The sequence below is a fragment of the Panthera tigris genome, chromosome C1 (assembly GCF_018350195.1).
Source record: "Panthera tigris isolate Pti1 chromosome C1, P.tigris_Pti1_mat1.1, whole genome shotgun sequence".
Lineage (NCBI taxonomy): Eukaryota > Metazoa > Chordata > Mammalia > Carnivora > Felidae > Panthera > Panthera tigris.
In genome coordinates this window covers 212,595,561-212,610,817 of record NC_056667.1, presented here as the reverse complement: position 1 = coordinate 212,610,817, position 15,257 = coordinate 212,595,561, and the positions used below count along the sequence as shown (strand labels likewise).

The 15,257-nt window shown below is 51.2% G+C and overlaps 1 protein-coding gene across 2 annotated transcripts in view; it reads right to left on the bottom strand.

Annotated features, from left to right (window-relative positions):
• EFHD1 (EF-hand domain family member D1) overlaps nt 1-15,257 on the bottom strand; it is a 41,728-nt gene that overhangs the window by 11,868 nt on the left and 14,603 nt on the right. The window contains exons 2-3 of one of the 2 annotated variants that reach the window (XM_042995652.1): nt 14,126-14,697; nt 7,663-7,810 (exon numbers count right to left, since the gene is read on the bottom strand). In XM_042995652.1, coding sequence (XP_042851586.1) covers nt 7,663-7,810; nt 14,126-14,226 — 249 coding nt within the window. In that variant the 5' untranslated portion in view covers nt 14,227-14,697. The remainder of the gene's footprint in view (nt 1-7,662; nt 7,811-14,125; nt 14,698-15,257) is intronic. The other variant, XM_042995651.1, reaches the window with a different exon arrangement.

The following is a 15,257-nucleotide window of genomic DNA, read 5'->3' as shown; positions in this document are numbered from 1 at the left end:
GAGAGGGAGACGCAGAATCGGAAACAGGCTCCAGGCTCCGAGCCATCAGCCCAGAGCCTGACGCGGGGCTCGAACTCACAGACCGCGAGATCGTGACCTGGCTGAAGTCGGACGCTTAACCGACTGCGCCACCCAGGCGCCCCAGTCACTTACCTTTTCATTGTGTTTATGATCATTTTTGACTTTCAAAAATTGTATGTATTATTTTTAAGACACAGAGAGACAGAGTGTGAGCAGGGGAGGGGCAGAGAGAGAGGGAGACACAGACTCTGAAGCAGGTTCCAGGCTCTGAGCTGTCAGCACAGAGCCCAACGCAGAGCTTGAACTCATGAACCGTGAGATCATGACCTGAGCCAAAGTCGGACGCTTACTCGACTGAGCCACCCAGGCGCCCCCTCAAAAATTGTATATACGTTATCAGTCTTTTTCTTCTCTCTCACCAGTGCACCCGTGTTATGCATAGAGAAACCTTTCTTGCCATCAAGGTTACAGAATCACCTATATTTTCGTCTATCGCTTTTATGACTCCTTTTTTGTTAAATGTGTAAATATTTAATCTCTGAAATTTATTCTGATCTATCCTGTGAGGTTGATCATTAACCCTATTTTCTTCCAAATGGTTAGTTAGGAATCTCCATGTCATTTATTGAATAATCCGTTCTTTTCCTGCAGGTTCCAAATGTGGCCTAAATGTATTAATCTTTAAAGCCAATTTGTACCAGGGCCTCCACAGGATATATTTTTAAATGAATAAAGAAGCCAAGCTGAAATGGCAGGTCCCCCTTCTTCCAGACTTTCTCCCCCAAAGCGATTTTAGGACTTTTACTTCTTTAAAGAATTCTGGCCAATTTGTTCGTCAAACAACCGCGGCCCAAACTTCTAGAATTTAGTTTTCCAAGTCAGCACAGAAAGGAGCTTCTCCAGGTTTTTAGGTGCTATGTAAAACACATCTGTCTACAGGGAATTTTGAGTTTTCAGGGTATTTTTCATGACCATCCCCTCTAAAGAATGGCTTCCCCAAGGGAAAAGAACATTACCTAAAGTAGACTGAGAGGTCAAACAACATCAACGGGCTTTCCAAATTCCAACCAGGGTATCTTTTCCTGCCAAGACTCTTAATCCCTAGAGGAAAGTGTGTTTCATTAAGTGGGAGTCTCGGCTGTTGCCGCCGCCCCAAAATGCCTTGCTAATGAACCTTCCTTTGTGATTCCTGTTTCAGGGCTCCTGACTCCACTGTGGACTTTGCCCAACGCAAAGCAAGGGAGGAAGCAAGAAGCTCAAAGATCCGTGGCTTTGTGGAGGCTGCCTGCCGTCAGCTTGGCTCCACAGAAGTGCCACGTTCATCCACCTGCAGCTTCAAACTCTCTCACTAGAGGCCGGCAGAGACTCAGTTTCCTGCGGGCTTATGGGAGCCAGGATACTGCCTCCAAGTCTTGGAAAACAAGCGTATTGGAGGTGAGGCTCCCAAGAGTAGGATGGAGGGCAAGGGGGCTTGGGGGGGCGGTCGTGGTCGGGCTCTCCCGGAAGAGAAGGTGACAGCAAAGACACCAGCACTTGCACACGTGAGCCATGTGCAGAGGGCAGAAGTGAAACACCTGTCCCTCAGCACCCTGCCCACCCTTAAAATATGGACAGCGGTTACAGGTTACAGAACACTCCCGCCTCCCCCACCCCTGGCCCCTTAAGGCAAATACAAAATAGGTAGCCCTCCACACCACGAGGGCAGCTCAAGAAAGATAAGCCTCACCCCCCGGCCTCGCAGCCATGCCAGTGACCGTGGTGGGGGTCTCCTCATCTCCGAGAGTCATTTTTCCCATATCTACTGGTGTTTACAGAAGGGCTTAAAGTATTCCTCAGGGATCTTTGCTCACTCTCACTCTGCCGGCTCCCAGATGACCAAGAGCAGCCCTGTCATAACTTTGGGGTCTCTGCCCCAGCCAGTTGAAGGAAAAAAAAAAAAAAAAAAAAAATCCGACCCAACCTGAAAATGTTCAGCCTCCCGTGAAGCATGCCAGGCATTCCCTTTCCATTTTATGATAACCACCAACTCCTGAATGACAATTTCTCTGACTGCCCAGCCTTGTTTGTCTTCCTATTTATAGTCCACAAAGACTGGTATGTTGTGGAGAATTGGAAAGTGTCCTAGCTGTGACTATGAGCAAAGAGGGGAGGGGGGAGAGGAGAAGGAGAAAACAAAGAAACAGAGAGAACTAACAAAGCCGAAAACAAGCGATTTCAGGCACAAGCTATCAAATGCTTCTGGAAAATGTAAAGAATTCTTTTTATAAATACATATTTTTTTATTTTTTAAGTGTTTATTTATTTTTGAGAGACACAGAGTGCGAGCAGGGGAGGGACAGAGAGAGAGAGGGAGACACAGAATCCAAAGCAGGTACCAGGCTCCGAGCTGTCAGCACGGAGCCCGACGTGGGGCTCAAACTCACAAATCGTGAGATCATGACCTGAGCCGAAACCAAGAGTTGGATGCTTAACCGACTGAACCACCCAGGCGCCCCAAATTTAAGAAATTTAAAAGAAAAAAAATTTTTTTAAGTAAATCCTACCCCCAACATGGGGCTTAAACTCATGACCCTGAGATCAAGAATCTCATGCCCTACTAACTGAGCCAGCCAGGCGCCCCAAATTTCTTTAAATGTAAAGAAATTTGGGGCGCCTGGGTGGCTCAGTCGGTTAAGTGTCCGACTTCGGCTCAGGTCATGATCTCATGGTCTGTGAGTTCGAGCCCCGCATCGGGCTCTGTGATGACAGCTCAGAGCCTGGAGCCCGTTTCAGATTCTGTGTCTCCCTCTCTCTCTGCCCCTCCCCTGTTCATGCTCTGTCTCTCTCTGTCTCAAAAATAAATAAACATTAAAAAAAAAAATTAAATTTAAAGAAATTTTTAGGGGCACCTGGGTGGCTCAATTGGCTAAGCATCCAACTTCAGCTTGGGTCATGATCTCACAGCTCATGGGTTCGAGCCCCACGTCAGGCTCTGTGCTGACAGCTCAGAGCCTGGAGCCTGCTTCGCATTCTGTGTCTCCTTCTCTCTCTGCCCCTCCACCGCTCACACTCTGTCTCTCAAAAATAAATGTTTTTTTAAAAAAAACTTGTTTTAAATTAAAAAAAAAGAAATTTTTAATTCCATGTCTCTTGGGATGTAAACACCTCCCTGTATTAGTTAGCACTCTAAGATTGCAAGTGACAGAAACAGACATGTTGGCTTAAACAAAAAGGAGGTATTTGTCATATAAAAAGGATGTCCCAGTCGGTGGAGGGTGCAACTCTTGACCTCAGGGTTGTGAGTTCAAGCCTCATGTTGGGTGCAGAGATTACTTAAAAATAAAATCTGAAAAGAAAAGACAAGAAAAGAAAAGGAAAGAAAATGAAAGGAAATAAAAGAAAAAAAGATGTCCCAAGGGCAAAACGCACTAGCCCAGAAGAGGCCTGGGACTGGGAGAGACAATGCCCTCAGGGTTGGAAGCAACATCCCCTCTAGCTTCGTGTCTGGTCCATGTGGTGGGAATGGCTACCCCACCTAGACTTATTCTTGCAGGAATAGCCACCTGCAGAACCAGTTGGTAGTACTTCACCCCATTTTCAAATTCCCAGGATGGGGGGCATCTGGGTGGCTCTGTCGGTTGAGTGTCCAACTCTCGGTTTCAGCTCGGGTCATGATTTCACAGCTCGTGAGTTCGAGTCCTGCATCAGGCTTAGTGCTGACAACGTGGAGCCTGCTTGAGATTCTCGCTCTCCCTCTCTCTCTTCCCTTCCCTGCATGTGCTCCCTCTCTCTCTCTCAAACAAACAAATAAGTAAAGAAATAAACATTTAAAAAAAATTCTCAGGATAGGAAATCAAGTGGACCTAGCCTGACCAGCGGCCCATCCATGGTCCAATCAACAATGATGAGGCCGATGGGCAACCCAGCACAGCCAGGGGTGCCGGGGCCCCACGCAAGGGAGGGGGTACAGTAGGAGGAGAAAATGGGACCCACGGGTCCCAGTACTGACAGGTATCCAGTAAGTCCATCACCCGACCTTTGTACAAAACCACCGCACGTGTGGCCTTAGAGCAATTCTTCTTTGAGATAGATGTAAGGGGAACTAGAGAGGAGTACAGGAAAAACAGAGGAGGCTATTAAGGCTTCTCTGCCCACCTCCAAAGGAGAAAGAGGTAGGGAGTGCCTAGGATCTAATTCCAGATCGCTACAGCTACAGGGATAGAACCGCTAACCCTGCTCGTTACGTTGTCTACATTTCCTCTCTGGTCATGAAAACACTGCTGCATCATCACTTTGAACAGTTCCACATAAGCCATTTCCTAAAATGCCCTGAATGTGCAAGCACTATTTTCATGATTGGAAAAGAAATGGTTTAAAAGAAAGATCAATTGCTTTGTACACTGGGGAAAAGTAAAAGTAGCAAAATTGTACTTAACAGAGACACACCTTCTGTACTGAAGAGCTTTTATGTGGATGTGACTTGCTTTGGCTAGGTTAATCCCAAGAGAAAGAAAGGCAACGCGAAGCACCTGCTAAAAGCCAGGGTGCGAGGAAAGAACTGTAGAAGAGAGCAGTGTTGTTCACCTGGCAACCTGGCCCCCACGGGACGATGAAGTTGGGAGTGTTAACTAGGGGGCCCCGTGGCACATGACTTGGACCGAGCCCATCACAGGACCTTGAATGCACTGACTGGTCCAGGAGGTGGGCAAGTGTCCCTCGTGGGGCCCATCAGAGGCCTTCTGAGACTCGTTTAATCCCGGCTAAACTGCAGCAACGCACCCCTGAGCTGCTGGCAGCCACCTTGGCAGGTGTCAGGGACCACATACAGCGGGGGAGGAAAAGGTGAAGTGGACACAGAAGAAAGCCCCGGTCAAGATATGACAAGAGAGCCCCACGTTGGGTGTAGAGATTACTTAAAAATAAAATCTTTAGGGGTGCCTGGGTGGCTCAGCTGGCTGAGCAGCCAACTCCTGATTTTGGCTCATGTCATGATCCCGGGGTCATGGGTTTGAGCCCCACACCGGGCTCTGCACTGAGCACGGAGCCTGCTTAGGATTCTCTCACTTCCTCTCCCTCTGCCCCCCCTGCCCCAATAAACAATCAAACAAACAAACATACGTACATAAACTTTTTTAAAACATAAATAAAACAGCATTAAAAAAATAAAATCTTAAAAAACAAAAATAAAAAAGCTATGACAAGAGAAAGACGCTGCGTTACTGTGTCTGGTGCTTCTACTTCCTCTCCCAGGCACGTGAACCAACAGTTGTTTGTCCTGTTCTTGTTTCAATTAGCTGGTGTTCTCTGTTGCCTGCGATCAAGAGTTCTAACTGACACGGGTGTGGGAAGAGAGCTTCCTTCTCACAACAGTCCTGAGGGAAAGCTATTAACACCCCTATTGAAAGACAGAAAAACTGAGGCTCTCAGAAGTCAAATAACTTGCTCAAGTTACACAGCTCTGTGCGGAGACCCAGGTCTGTCAGCCTCTTTTTGTCACCTAAGCAGAGCGTCAACACCCCGGTGGCTCCCAACACCAGAGGAAACCAGCAGAATGACAAAACAAAAGCAGGAGGTCGGGCCGTGGGGCATTAATGGCAACCGCTTCCAAATCCTGTGCATCTGGGCGCAGCTGCGAGAGACGGGACCACAATGGGACTCTGAACCGACAAAGGACAGACATGAATGTCACTGAAGCTTTGTAAGGGGGGGGTGAAAACCAAAGGAACACTTTGGAGATTTCCAAACCTCTGAGGTCTACCATCTGTAGGAAATAGCCAAACCCGTAGGTAACCCAAAGCTAACCAGGGGTCTTGGATTCCGGGAGGAGCATGTGGGAGTGGCTCCTGGGTGAGACAGCGGGAGAGGGACTGCATCTTGACCCGGTTGGTGACCTGCACAGACCTCTCAACACTCTCGATCTCTGTTCCCCACAGGTCACAACTTTGCCACAGAAGCTCTTTCCCCAGTGTTGCCTCCCGGGTTGAAAGAGCCAATGCTTAGCACAAATGATACCAAGGAACCGAATGAGAGGCGAGGGAGCCAGAGGGACACCTGCGAAGGTGAGCGTGGCGGGTGACAGTGGGAGGCTGTGGGCACAGAGGCTGCCACCCAGGTCCAGCCTTGAGCTGGAGCATGAGTTCAGGCAAGTGCTGGCTGTTCTGACCCTCTAGTTCCTCAGCTCCGAACTGAGAAGCCTGGCCTAGATTGTCCTGAGGGTTATGCCCAACACAGGTTTTCCGTGATCTTCTCTCTCCGCATCTGCCAGCTCGGGAGAGGAAGAAAAGGGGGGATCTGGAGTTGACTTTGTGGTCAGTGAGAGAGGCAAGGCCAGTTTCATCGTGGCTGGGGAGGGAACTCATTGCTGCCAGTTCAGCCACAGGGACCTCAGGAAGAGTGTCCCAGGGCCCTATCTAGTCTAGAGAGAAGACAGGTACTTGGCCAAAGCTCTCACCATCAGAAACCAGGACGCCAGAACACCACTGTTTCTGGAATAACCAAGGTTATGCACCAGGAAGCAAGTACAGGGCTCTCTATTCCCAGCCCCCGAGGGCCCAGCTGACAGAGAACAAGACCACAGCAGCTGGGCTAATGCTGAGCTTCTAGCCCGGATGTTGTTCCCAAAGCTGTTCTAACACCAGGGCGCACTGACACGTCTAAAGCCCTTACAATAAAACTCAAGCACGTAAGACACGAAACCCTTCCCTGTGGGGCCACATCCTTGCCTTGTAAGAAACACACTGGCCTTGAGACTTCCCTCCAGACAGAAATGGCCTTAAATCACCAGAGTTCTCACACGTTTAGAGATCAGACTTTGAATCTATTTGCGTCTTCCAGAACGACATCTGTACACACAAAATTTTGCCTGCAATTTTAGGGATTCAAAGGCCAAAAAAGCCCATACTTGGATTGTTATGGGGAGGAGGGGAGATCCATGACCCCAGAGTAAGATCCTTTAATTGTTTTTTACTATTTTTAATTTTTTTAAGTTTGTTGTGTTTATTTTGAGAGAGAAAGGGAGAGAGGAAGAGAGGGAGGGAGGGAGAAAGAAAGAGAGAGAGAGAGAGAGAGAGAGAGAGAGAGAGAGAATGCACATGCATAAGCAGGAAAGGGGCAGAGAGAGAGAGAGAGAGAAACTCCCAAGCAGTGGGAAGTGGGCCTCGAACTCACGATCCGTGAGATCATGACCTGAGCCAAAATCCAGAGTCAGACGCTTAACCGACCGAGCCACCCAGGTGCCCCCATTGTTTTTTTGGGTTTTTTTTTTACTATTTTTAAATACTTAGTATAACAATTTTTAAGTTTTAATGTCTAAAAAAAGTATAAAATTTTTATAAAAGTACCAGAACTTTGCACCCACAAATATCCACTGTGAGTATCTTGGTAAACAACCCTCCCGATTTCTCAGCACTTACCATTTCACCCAAATAAGGCTGTCCCACCCACAGTGACTTTCAGTCTGCTTACTGAGCATTTGCCCATGCCAGCACTGGGGTTATTAGCTTCTTAAAGATATTTGTAAAAGAGCTCTAGGTTGACTATCCAAGCAGCGCTCTGGAGGGGCCGAAGCCACTTGTGCTCCAGGGGACGGTAAATGTGAGTCTCCTCTCAGGGGGCCACTCCCCGCAGGGACTCGGGGCCAGCAGGACACATATCAGCAGGTACCTCGCGGAAGCTGAGCTGGCCGTCAAAGTCCTCGTCCACCTCCTTGATCATACTCTTCAGGCCCAGGTGGGTCTGGGGGGCCCCCAGTTTCTCCATCATCAGCTTCAGCTCCATCAGGTCAATGAAGCCGTCCCGTCCAGCGTCATACCTGCGGGGATCAAAGGAAGGATGCTGACGAGGGACCGCCATGGCCAGCCAGGACAATAAGACACTTGTCACTCTCCCAAACACTTCATTCTTTTGGCCTCATTTACTGAAAAACAATTCCGTTAGTTACCTGCTGCTTTGCAGTGCCCACCTGGGTCACCGTATCAGTGGGGACCCCCTTCTAGAAACACCTTCTGGATCTGCACAATACGATTCAAAGGGGATCTTGAACTTCATGGATGTTTTCGTGTCTTTTATCTCCTTATCTAAGCCCTAAGTTTCTTGACGATGAAGAACATGCCTGTTTACCTTCACCTCCCCCAGTTTTGGTCTACAAATGCCGGACAACGAAGGAGTGCAGGAGCGAGCCGTGAGCATCCCCTACATTCTCCCGGAGCCGCTGGCAATTCCAGGAGCCTCCTCTTGGGTCTCTGCCTCCCGCACTTCCAGAAACCCCTCCGCTCATCCTTCTGGTCTCCTGCCTGTGGGAGCTGGTTCCCACCCTTGCATGCACCTGTGTAGCAGGCTGGCCCCGACTCTCTGGTTTTAAGCTTTGCCCTCTGGCGTGCTCATCTAGCGTCCAGGTCCGAAAGGTCACGTCCATGCCAGTGACTGCGGAGAGGGGACCTGGCTTTGACCTGTTGGCCGAGCTTTATCACAGAGCCAGCATTTCTGCCGGCTGTCCTTCCAGCCCCCTTTGTCCCCCGCCCCGGTCCCCTGGCTGGGAACCAACCCTGCCTCATCAAGGTGGGGGCATGCCGGCCCCGCCCTCTACTCCTCAGCGCCAGGGTATCCCACAGGAGCCTTCTTCAGCCTTCTGTCCTCTGCTTTCTCCCAACAGCTCTACCCCCCACTTCTTAACACACCTGGGCTGTGACAGGGTTTTCCCACGGACCCCCCCCCCCCCCGCCCCGGCTCTCCTCCCTTCAAGTCCATCCCATTTTCTGCTCCTGAGAGGTCCCTTGTTGCTCGGGTACAAATGAACATCTTGCTTTAAAAAAACAAATCCGGGGGCGCCTGAGCGGCTCACTCGGTTGAGTGTCCAACTCTTGATTTGGTTCAGGTCATGATCTCACGGCTCATGAGTTTGAGCCCTGTGTCGGGCTCTGTGCTGACAGCTCAGAGCCTGGAGCCTGCTTCGGATTCTGTGTCTCCGGCTCTCTCTGCCCCTCCCCCACTCTCTCTCTCTCTCTCGCTCTCTCGCTCTCACTCTCTCTCTCAAAAATAAATGAACATTAAATTTTTTTTTAATTTAAGAAATTAAAAATTAAAAAAAATTCTCTCTCTCCCTCTGGTTCCCCTCCCTCGCTCGCGTGCACCATCTCTCGAAAATAAAAACAATATTGATAATAAATAAAAAGCAAATCCGTTCACGACAGCCAAAAGGTGGAAACCACCCAGGTGTCCAGTGACAATGAATGGATACAAGATGAAGTAGACCCATACGACGGAATACGGTGTGTTTATGATTCACAGCAAAAAGGAATGAAATTCTGACACATGCGACAACACAGGACCAACCTTGACAACATTACGGCAGGGCTGAAATAAGCCAGACACAAAAGGACAAACACTATACAGCTGCTCTTGTATGAGGGACCTAGAACAGTCAAGTCACGGAGACAGAACGGTGGTTGCCAGGGCCTGGGGAGTGAGTTTCGTGGGTTAGCGTTTCAGTTGGGACGAGGAAAAGGTGCGGAGACAGATGGTGGTGGTGATGGTAACACAAAGGGGGTGTTTGCACTGAGCTGTGCGCTCACATGGTTAAGGGGGGCAGATTTTACGTGCATCCTACCACAGTAAAAACAGATAAACAAAGCAGGCTCCTGCACTGTCCCCCTCTCCACCCTCCCGACGACAAAAGCCCGCCATTGTTGGCACCCACCCACCCACCCAGGAATGCAGCCTGTGGGCAACGAGACATCTAGCCCTGAGGGCTGGTGGTATTTTTGAGGCCCACGTGGTAAGGCTGGAGATGAGGCCCAGGACACATCTGTTCCAGCCACAGCAGCCGACTCATGCCATTCCTCCCGCCCAGAACACACCCCCCCCGCCACCACCCCGCTGTCCTCAGTGGCCTTTCTGTCCCCTCAAGCTCAGGGAGCTGCCCCCTTCCATCTCTGATGGCCAACAGCCCCATTGTCTGCCCTCTGCTCCTCAGCAGTCACCACCTCCCGCTGCTAGATATTTCCTATGGTGGCAGCTCTGGGCTCCCACAGCCCCAAATCCTGAAAGAGCGGAGCCACAGTCCCTCCAGCCCGTGACGCCCTTCTCCTCTCCAGGCTGACCCCACACGTTGGGGGATGTGGGCCTGGTCCGTGGGGGGCCCCCACGAAGGTCGATGGACCATGTCAGAATGGGCGTGGAAGGAGGAACTGGCAGCATCTGGCCCTGGGAGCAGGGCGCCGCCTTCAGATTACGCATTTAAACTTCCCAGGAGCATTCCCAAAGAGCAGCAAGCTCTGTGCGGGGACATGACAGAGCTGGCCTGTAGCCAACACAGGGAAGAACTTCCTGGCAAAAACAGCCAACCAGAATAAGACCTGGGGTAAGAAGAGCTCTTACAAACAGGCTGGAGGGACAGTCTCTGTTACAGGGAGTCCTAGTCAAAATAAACAGGCTTCTTTAGGGTGGAACTTTCCAGAGCCTTCCATATGGTCATCTGAAACCTACCAGAGGGAAACAGAGCACACAGGCTCATTTGATCACACAATCCTCTGCCTTTGGGGACTTTCCACTAGAAGGCGGAACTCGTTGGTCGCCGAGCGCTCCAAAGAACACACAACAACGCATCTCACAACAATTTGGTGTTAGAAGGACTGGGTTAAACAACCACAATGGTACCTGTCACGCCGAGATTTTGAATATATGTCAATAAGCAATGCACACGGTGCATGTTTCAACACAAAGTCTGCAGAGACCAGGAGCCCCGAAGTTCTGAAGGACGGTGCATCTCGGATGTGAATCACTGAGGGCAAAGGCAAAGATGGCTGGGGTCTCTAAAGGGAGCAGCAAAAGCCTAGGTGTGAGTGAGAGGAGGGCCCAGAATGGGAGAGAAGCTGGGAAGGAGGATGGAGGAGAGAAGAACAGGTCAGGGTGAAGGACCGACCAGGGTTCCCTGCTCACATAACCTACAATAAGCACGACCTCCCCCAGGGGACCCCAGTGGGGCTGGTGCCACGGGCTCATGCACAGGGAGGGGGCTGAGATGTCAGCCTTCTGTTTCTCTTCTGGGGTTCTGACCGGCACGAGTCGAGAAGGTTTGGAAAAACTGTTTCAAGCCTGAAACATTCTCCAGGCCTAAGAAAAGGGACAAACATGTCAGAAAGGGCGTCAGCAAAGTCTGGAAACAGGCTAAAGGAATTTAAAGAAATCTTCTTTTTTTTTTTTTTTTAATGTTTATTTTTGATAGAGGGAGAGTGCAAGTCGGGGGAAGAGGCAGAGAGAGAGAAGGAGACACAGAATCTGAAGCAGGTTCCAGGCTCCAAGCTGTCAGTACAGAGCCCAATGCAGGGCTCAAACCCACAAACTGTGAGATCATGACCTGAGCTGAAGTCAGAGCCTGAACCGACTGAGCCACCCAGGCGCCCCTAAAGAAATCTTTAAAGAGGCAGGCAAAGGTGACCACTTCGGTGAGTCAGTGCCAGGAAAAAGCCCACCCAGCACTGCAGCGGGCAAACCCCAGCTGGAGGAAAGGGCCAAAGGTGTATCTAGGCAGGCCTGTCTATGTCGCACAGGGGGCCATCAGCCTGGCACAGCAACAAAGCCAGCGTGTAGATGTGGAAGGGACATCTCCGAAGCCGAGCAGGGCAGGGAAGAGTGGGGTGATGAGCCGGCTACCACTTTCACTCCCCGGGACTCAGGGAAGGCTGCTTGCTTGCCTTTGTTCCTGCCTGAAGCAATGGCCAGGGGCCACGTAAGTAAGTCCAGGCAGGATTAGAAAGTGACACATTAGTGGCGTCCTCACCCCTCCCCGTGTAGCTGGGAAGTGCGTCCTTCCCTCTTCAAAGTGATCCTCCACGAGGGCTTGTCCACGGTCACTTCCTTCAGGACCTGGGTTTGCGAGACAGGCAGGAAAAACCTCCCAGGGCCCCTTCGTCATCTTTCTGTTTTATCTGTTCCTCTCAAAGCACCCCATGACCACATGAGCAGCGCACACCATGGGATGCAAAGCGCCCAATAACTAAACCTGGCCTGCTCTGCAGCTCACCACACATTGTCTCGTAAACTAATCCTTTTCATCTTTACAACAGCCCTGTGAAGAATTAATAATAGCCGCCTGTGTTTATGGTTTATTGAGAGCTTACTAAGTGCTGGGCACTGTGCAAAATCACCTCGTTTAATCCAACAGTGCTGTGAAGTGGTGATTAGTCACCCCACTGGATAGATGGTGACAGAAGTATGCAGTGAAGCCACCTCCTGGGGATGAGAACTAACCTGGGACTTCCAAGCAGGTCCTTGGCTTTACATGGAGCAGAGAAGGCAGGGATGATCATTAACTGAGTTTATACTATGTGCCCCACGACCCCGTGAGAGCTCAGGGGCCAGAGAGGTCACTCAATGTCCCAACAAAGAGACTGCTATTGTAACTGTAAGATGCATACCGTCTGCAATTGATGCCTTGAAGGCTTTGGCAGAAATGATCGGAGCCATGGTGCAGAGTCCCGAATAGGCAAAGTCATTAATTTTTGACCAAGAGAATTTCAGTGTTGCCATCTTGCAAACATCTGGAGAAACAGTCTCGGCAGCCGAGCCCTTCGAATAAATTTCATCTGATTTGACCCGCCAGAACTTCTGTGAGGGGTGTAGGACTGATGAAGAAACTGGGACCCATGGAGGTCAACCAGCCCCAGGTCACTAGGTCTGCTGAAGTTAAGCCGGTGGACCCCTAGCCTGATGCCCAAGCTCTCACCCCAAACCCTGGGTAGGGCCACCCAGTCACCGGGGTTCATTTGGGGGGAAATAAAACTTGATATTCAGGCAGTCCTAACAGAATGCCAAGGTCGCCCTCCAGTGACAGTTAGCAAAGTCAGAGAGACTAGTCAAAGCTATGGTAGAGAGAAGATTCCTGGGGAAGTAAGGTATTTAAAAAAAAAAAAAAAAAAAAAAGGCCTTTATCTTCAGAAGGTTCTAGGACTACATTATCACATCTCGAGGTGGGGGTGGCTGCAGAAAGCTGAGGTGACAAGGAAGCAGAGAGGTGACAAGGAAGCAGAGGTCCTCAAGGCTGGGCCAGGAGGCAAAACCATCATCTTTACTCTGCTCAGAGCCCCTGGGGAGGGGCTAGTATGGAAGCACCTTTAGACAAGGCCTTCTGCAAACTGGCTATCTCACACCAACGTTCAGATCTGTGGGAAAGTGCATGCAGTTGGATTTGTTTTCTGCGTTCTGGAAACCACCTTTGCCTCCTACCCCCTACCCCCTGCCCCCCCCCCCCCCCCCCCCCCCCCCCCAGTGAAAATGCTATCACCTTCCTTTTGATTTGGAATCCAGCCCCGTGGAAAGGGAACAGCACCTACCCAGGTCAGGCCCACCTGCACAAAACAGCTGGCAGGGCCACCCACTAAGACACCCCACGCCTCCAACCCCTGCCACCAGGGACAGAAGGCCTTTCCCAGGCTGGGGGTGTGGGACCAGGCTTCAGGGGAAAGCATGGAGCCCTAGCCCCAGGCCCATCTGGGGCTTTCTTTCTCCCTGCAAGCCCAGCCTAAACCTGCATTCCCCTCCCCCTATTTCAAACCGTGGAAATATTCCCTCTCCTCTCCACAGTTTCCGTCTTTCAAATGCTTGGCAGGCTTGTTGGGAGTCCCCCGAAGCCCTCAGCTCCTCCCCTACCAACATCTTAGCTCCTTGTACCAGTTTCTTTTCAAGAATGTAAAATGTAACCCCTATTTTTCTTATTGAAGGCAACCCAGGATGTCAAAGAAAAACCACCCGTCAACTCAAGACCCTGATGCTTGTTCGCTTCCTGGGATTTCCTCCTAGCCACCCCACCCCCACCCCCGCTCTGAGTTGCTGAACTTTTCCATGGTTTTTGCTTTAAAAGGCCCTCAGTCCCGGTCATCTTTATACTCTCCGGGATCTGCCCGGGAGAGACTCTGGTCCCATCAGCACTGGAGACAGCCCTGGAGACACAGGCCGGCCTTGACACCCAGTGCCGCCACTGGCTTGGGAGACACTCAGGCGGGTGAGCCCTCTGCAGACTGAGTACAAGGAGAAGAGCTGTTTGTGCCCTGCAGGGAGATAACAGGCCTGCACTCAGCCCCTGGCACCCAGTGAGCAGCCAAGGAAAGGGAGCTATTTTTAAAAGTAGTACCTGTCTGCAGCCATGAAGAGGAAGACAGCTTCCAGGGCGCCTGCTCTGAAGAGCTGCCCACTCTCAAACGGACCTCGAACAGCTGTCGCCATCTTTAGCATTCTGGGGGAAACCCGAATCCACAGCCTGCCGAGGTCCCTTATTCAGACTCTCCGTGAAGCCCGTGCTCAGTGGCAGCCCAGCCCAGCCCAGCCTGTGTGAGAGGGTCAGGTCTCTTGCCAGGGGTCACTCAGAAAGGCTCTTTAGCGACTGGGGCCGGCACTACATGCTGGGGTGGTGTGGGGTGGGGTGGGGTGTGGCAGGCTGGGATCCCTCACCGGCATGCCCACAGCCGTGGGCCGATGGCCTGGGAAAGCCCCTGGCCTGGCCAAAAGGGTGCCGTTAACCCCTAACTTCAACCCCACCAAAGTCCACTAGGGAGGGGACGAAGGGACAGCGGCAAGGGTGCAGGGTTAGGTGTCCAGTGTCCATCCAGTGCTCAGCCCCTCCTGGTTCCGTGAATCACTTGCTCTCTCAGCTTCCACCGTGCAGAGCCCCTGGGTTTTCTTGGTTTTCACCTCGCCAGAATAACCCTGCCATTAGGAAGAAAGAAGCCAGGCAGCCTTTGTGTGTCTGAGGCTCAGCTATGAGAAACTCCCCAGGGACCCTGGCGGGGGAGGGGGTGGTTCTCGGGAGGATGGCAGTGCCCCAGAAAATGTCTTGGTGTGGGAGGGTGGCATCCACTCCAGCACCCTGGGGCTCCCCTGCTTTTCTTTATCGCGAAAGGCCTTGTATGGAAATCAGGCACTGCCTTTTCAAACAGGCAGGCACCGGCTGCTCCGAGTGTGGTCCCTAGATCAGTGCCATCGTGGTCACCCAGGATTGTTAGAAACGCAGAATCTCAGGCCCTGCCCCAGACCTGCTGAATCAGAACCTCCATTTTCACAACACCTGTGGTGCCCAGGCACTCCCAAGTCAGAGAAGGGCACTGTGCCAGACTGTCCCCAAAGCCAATGGCCTTTCCAGGGATGCTCCTGGCTCTCCGTGGATGTCCCTAACGGTGCCTATCCAGATGAGTCTCAGGACACCCCAAGGTCACAGGACAGTTGTTTCTCCTCCATAGTCCGGATGCCCAGGTCTCTGAGTTTCTGGT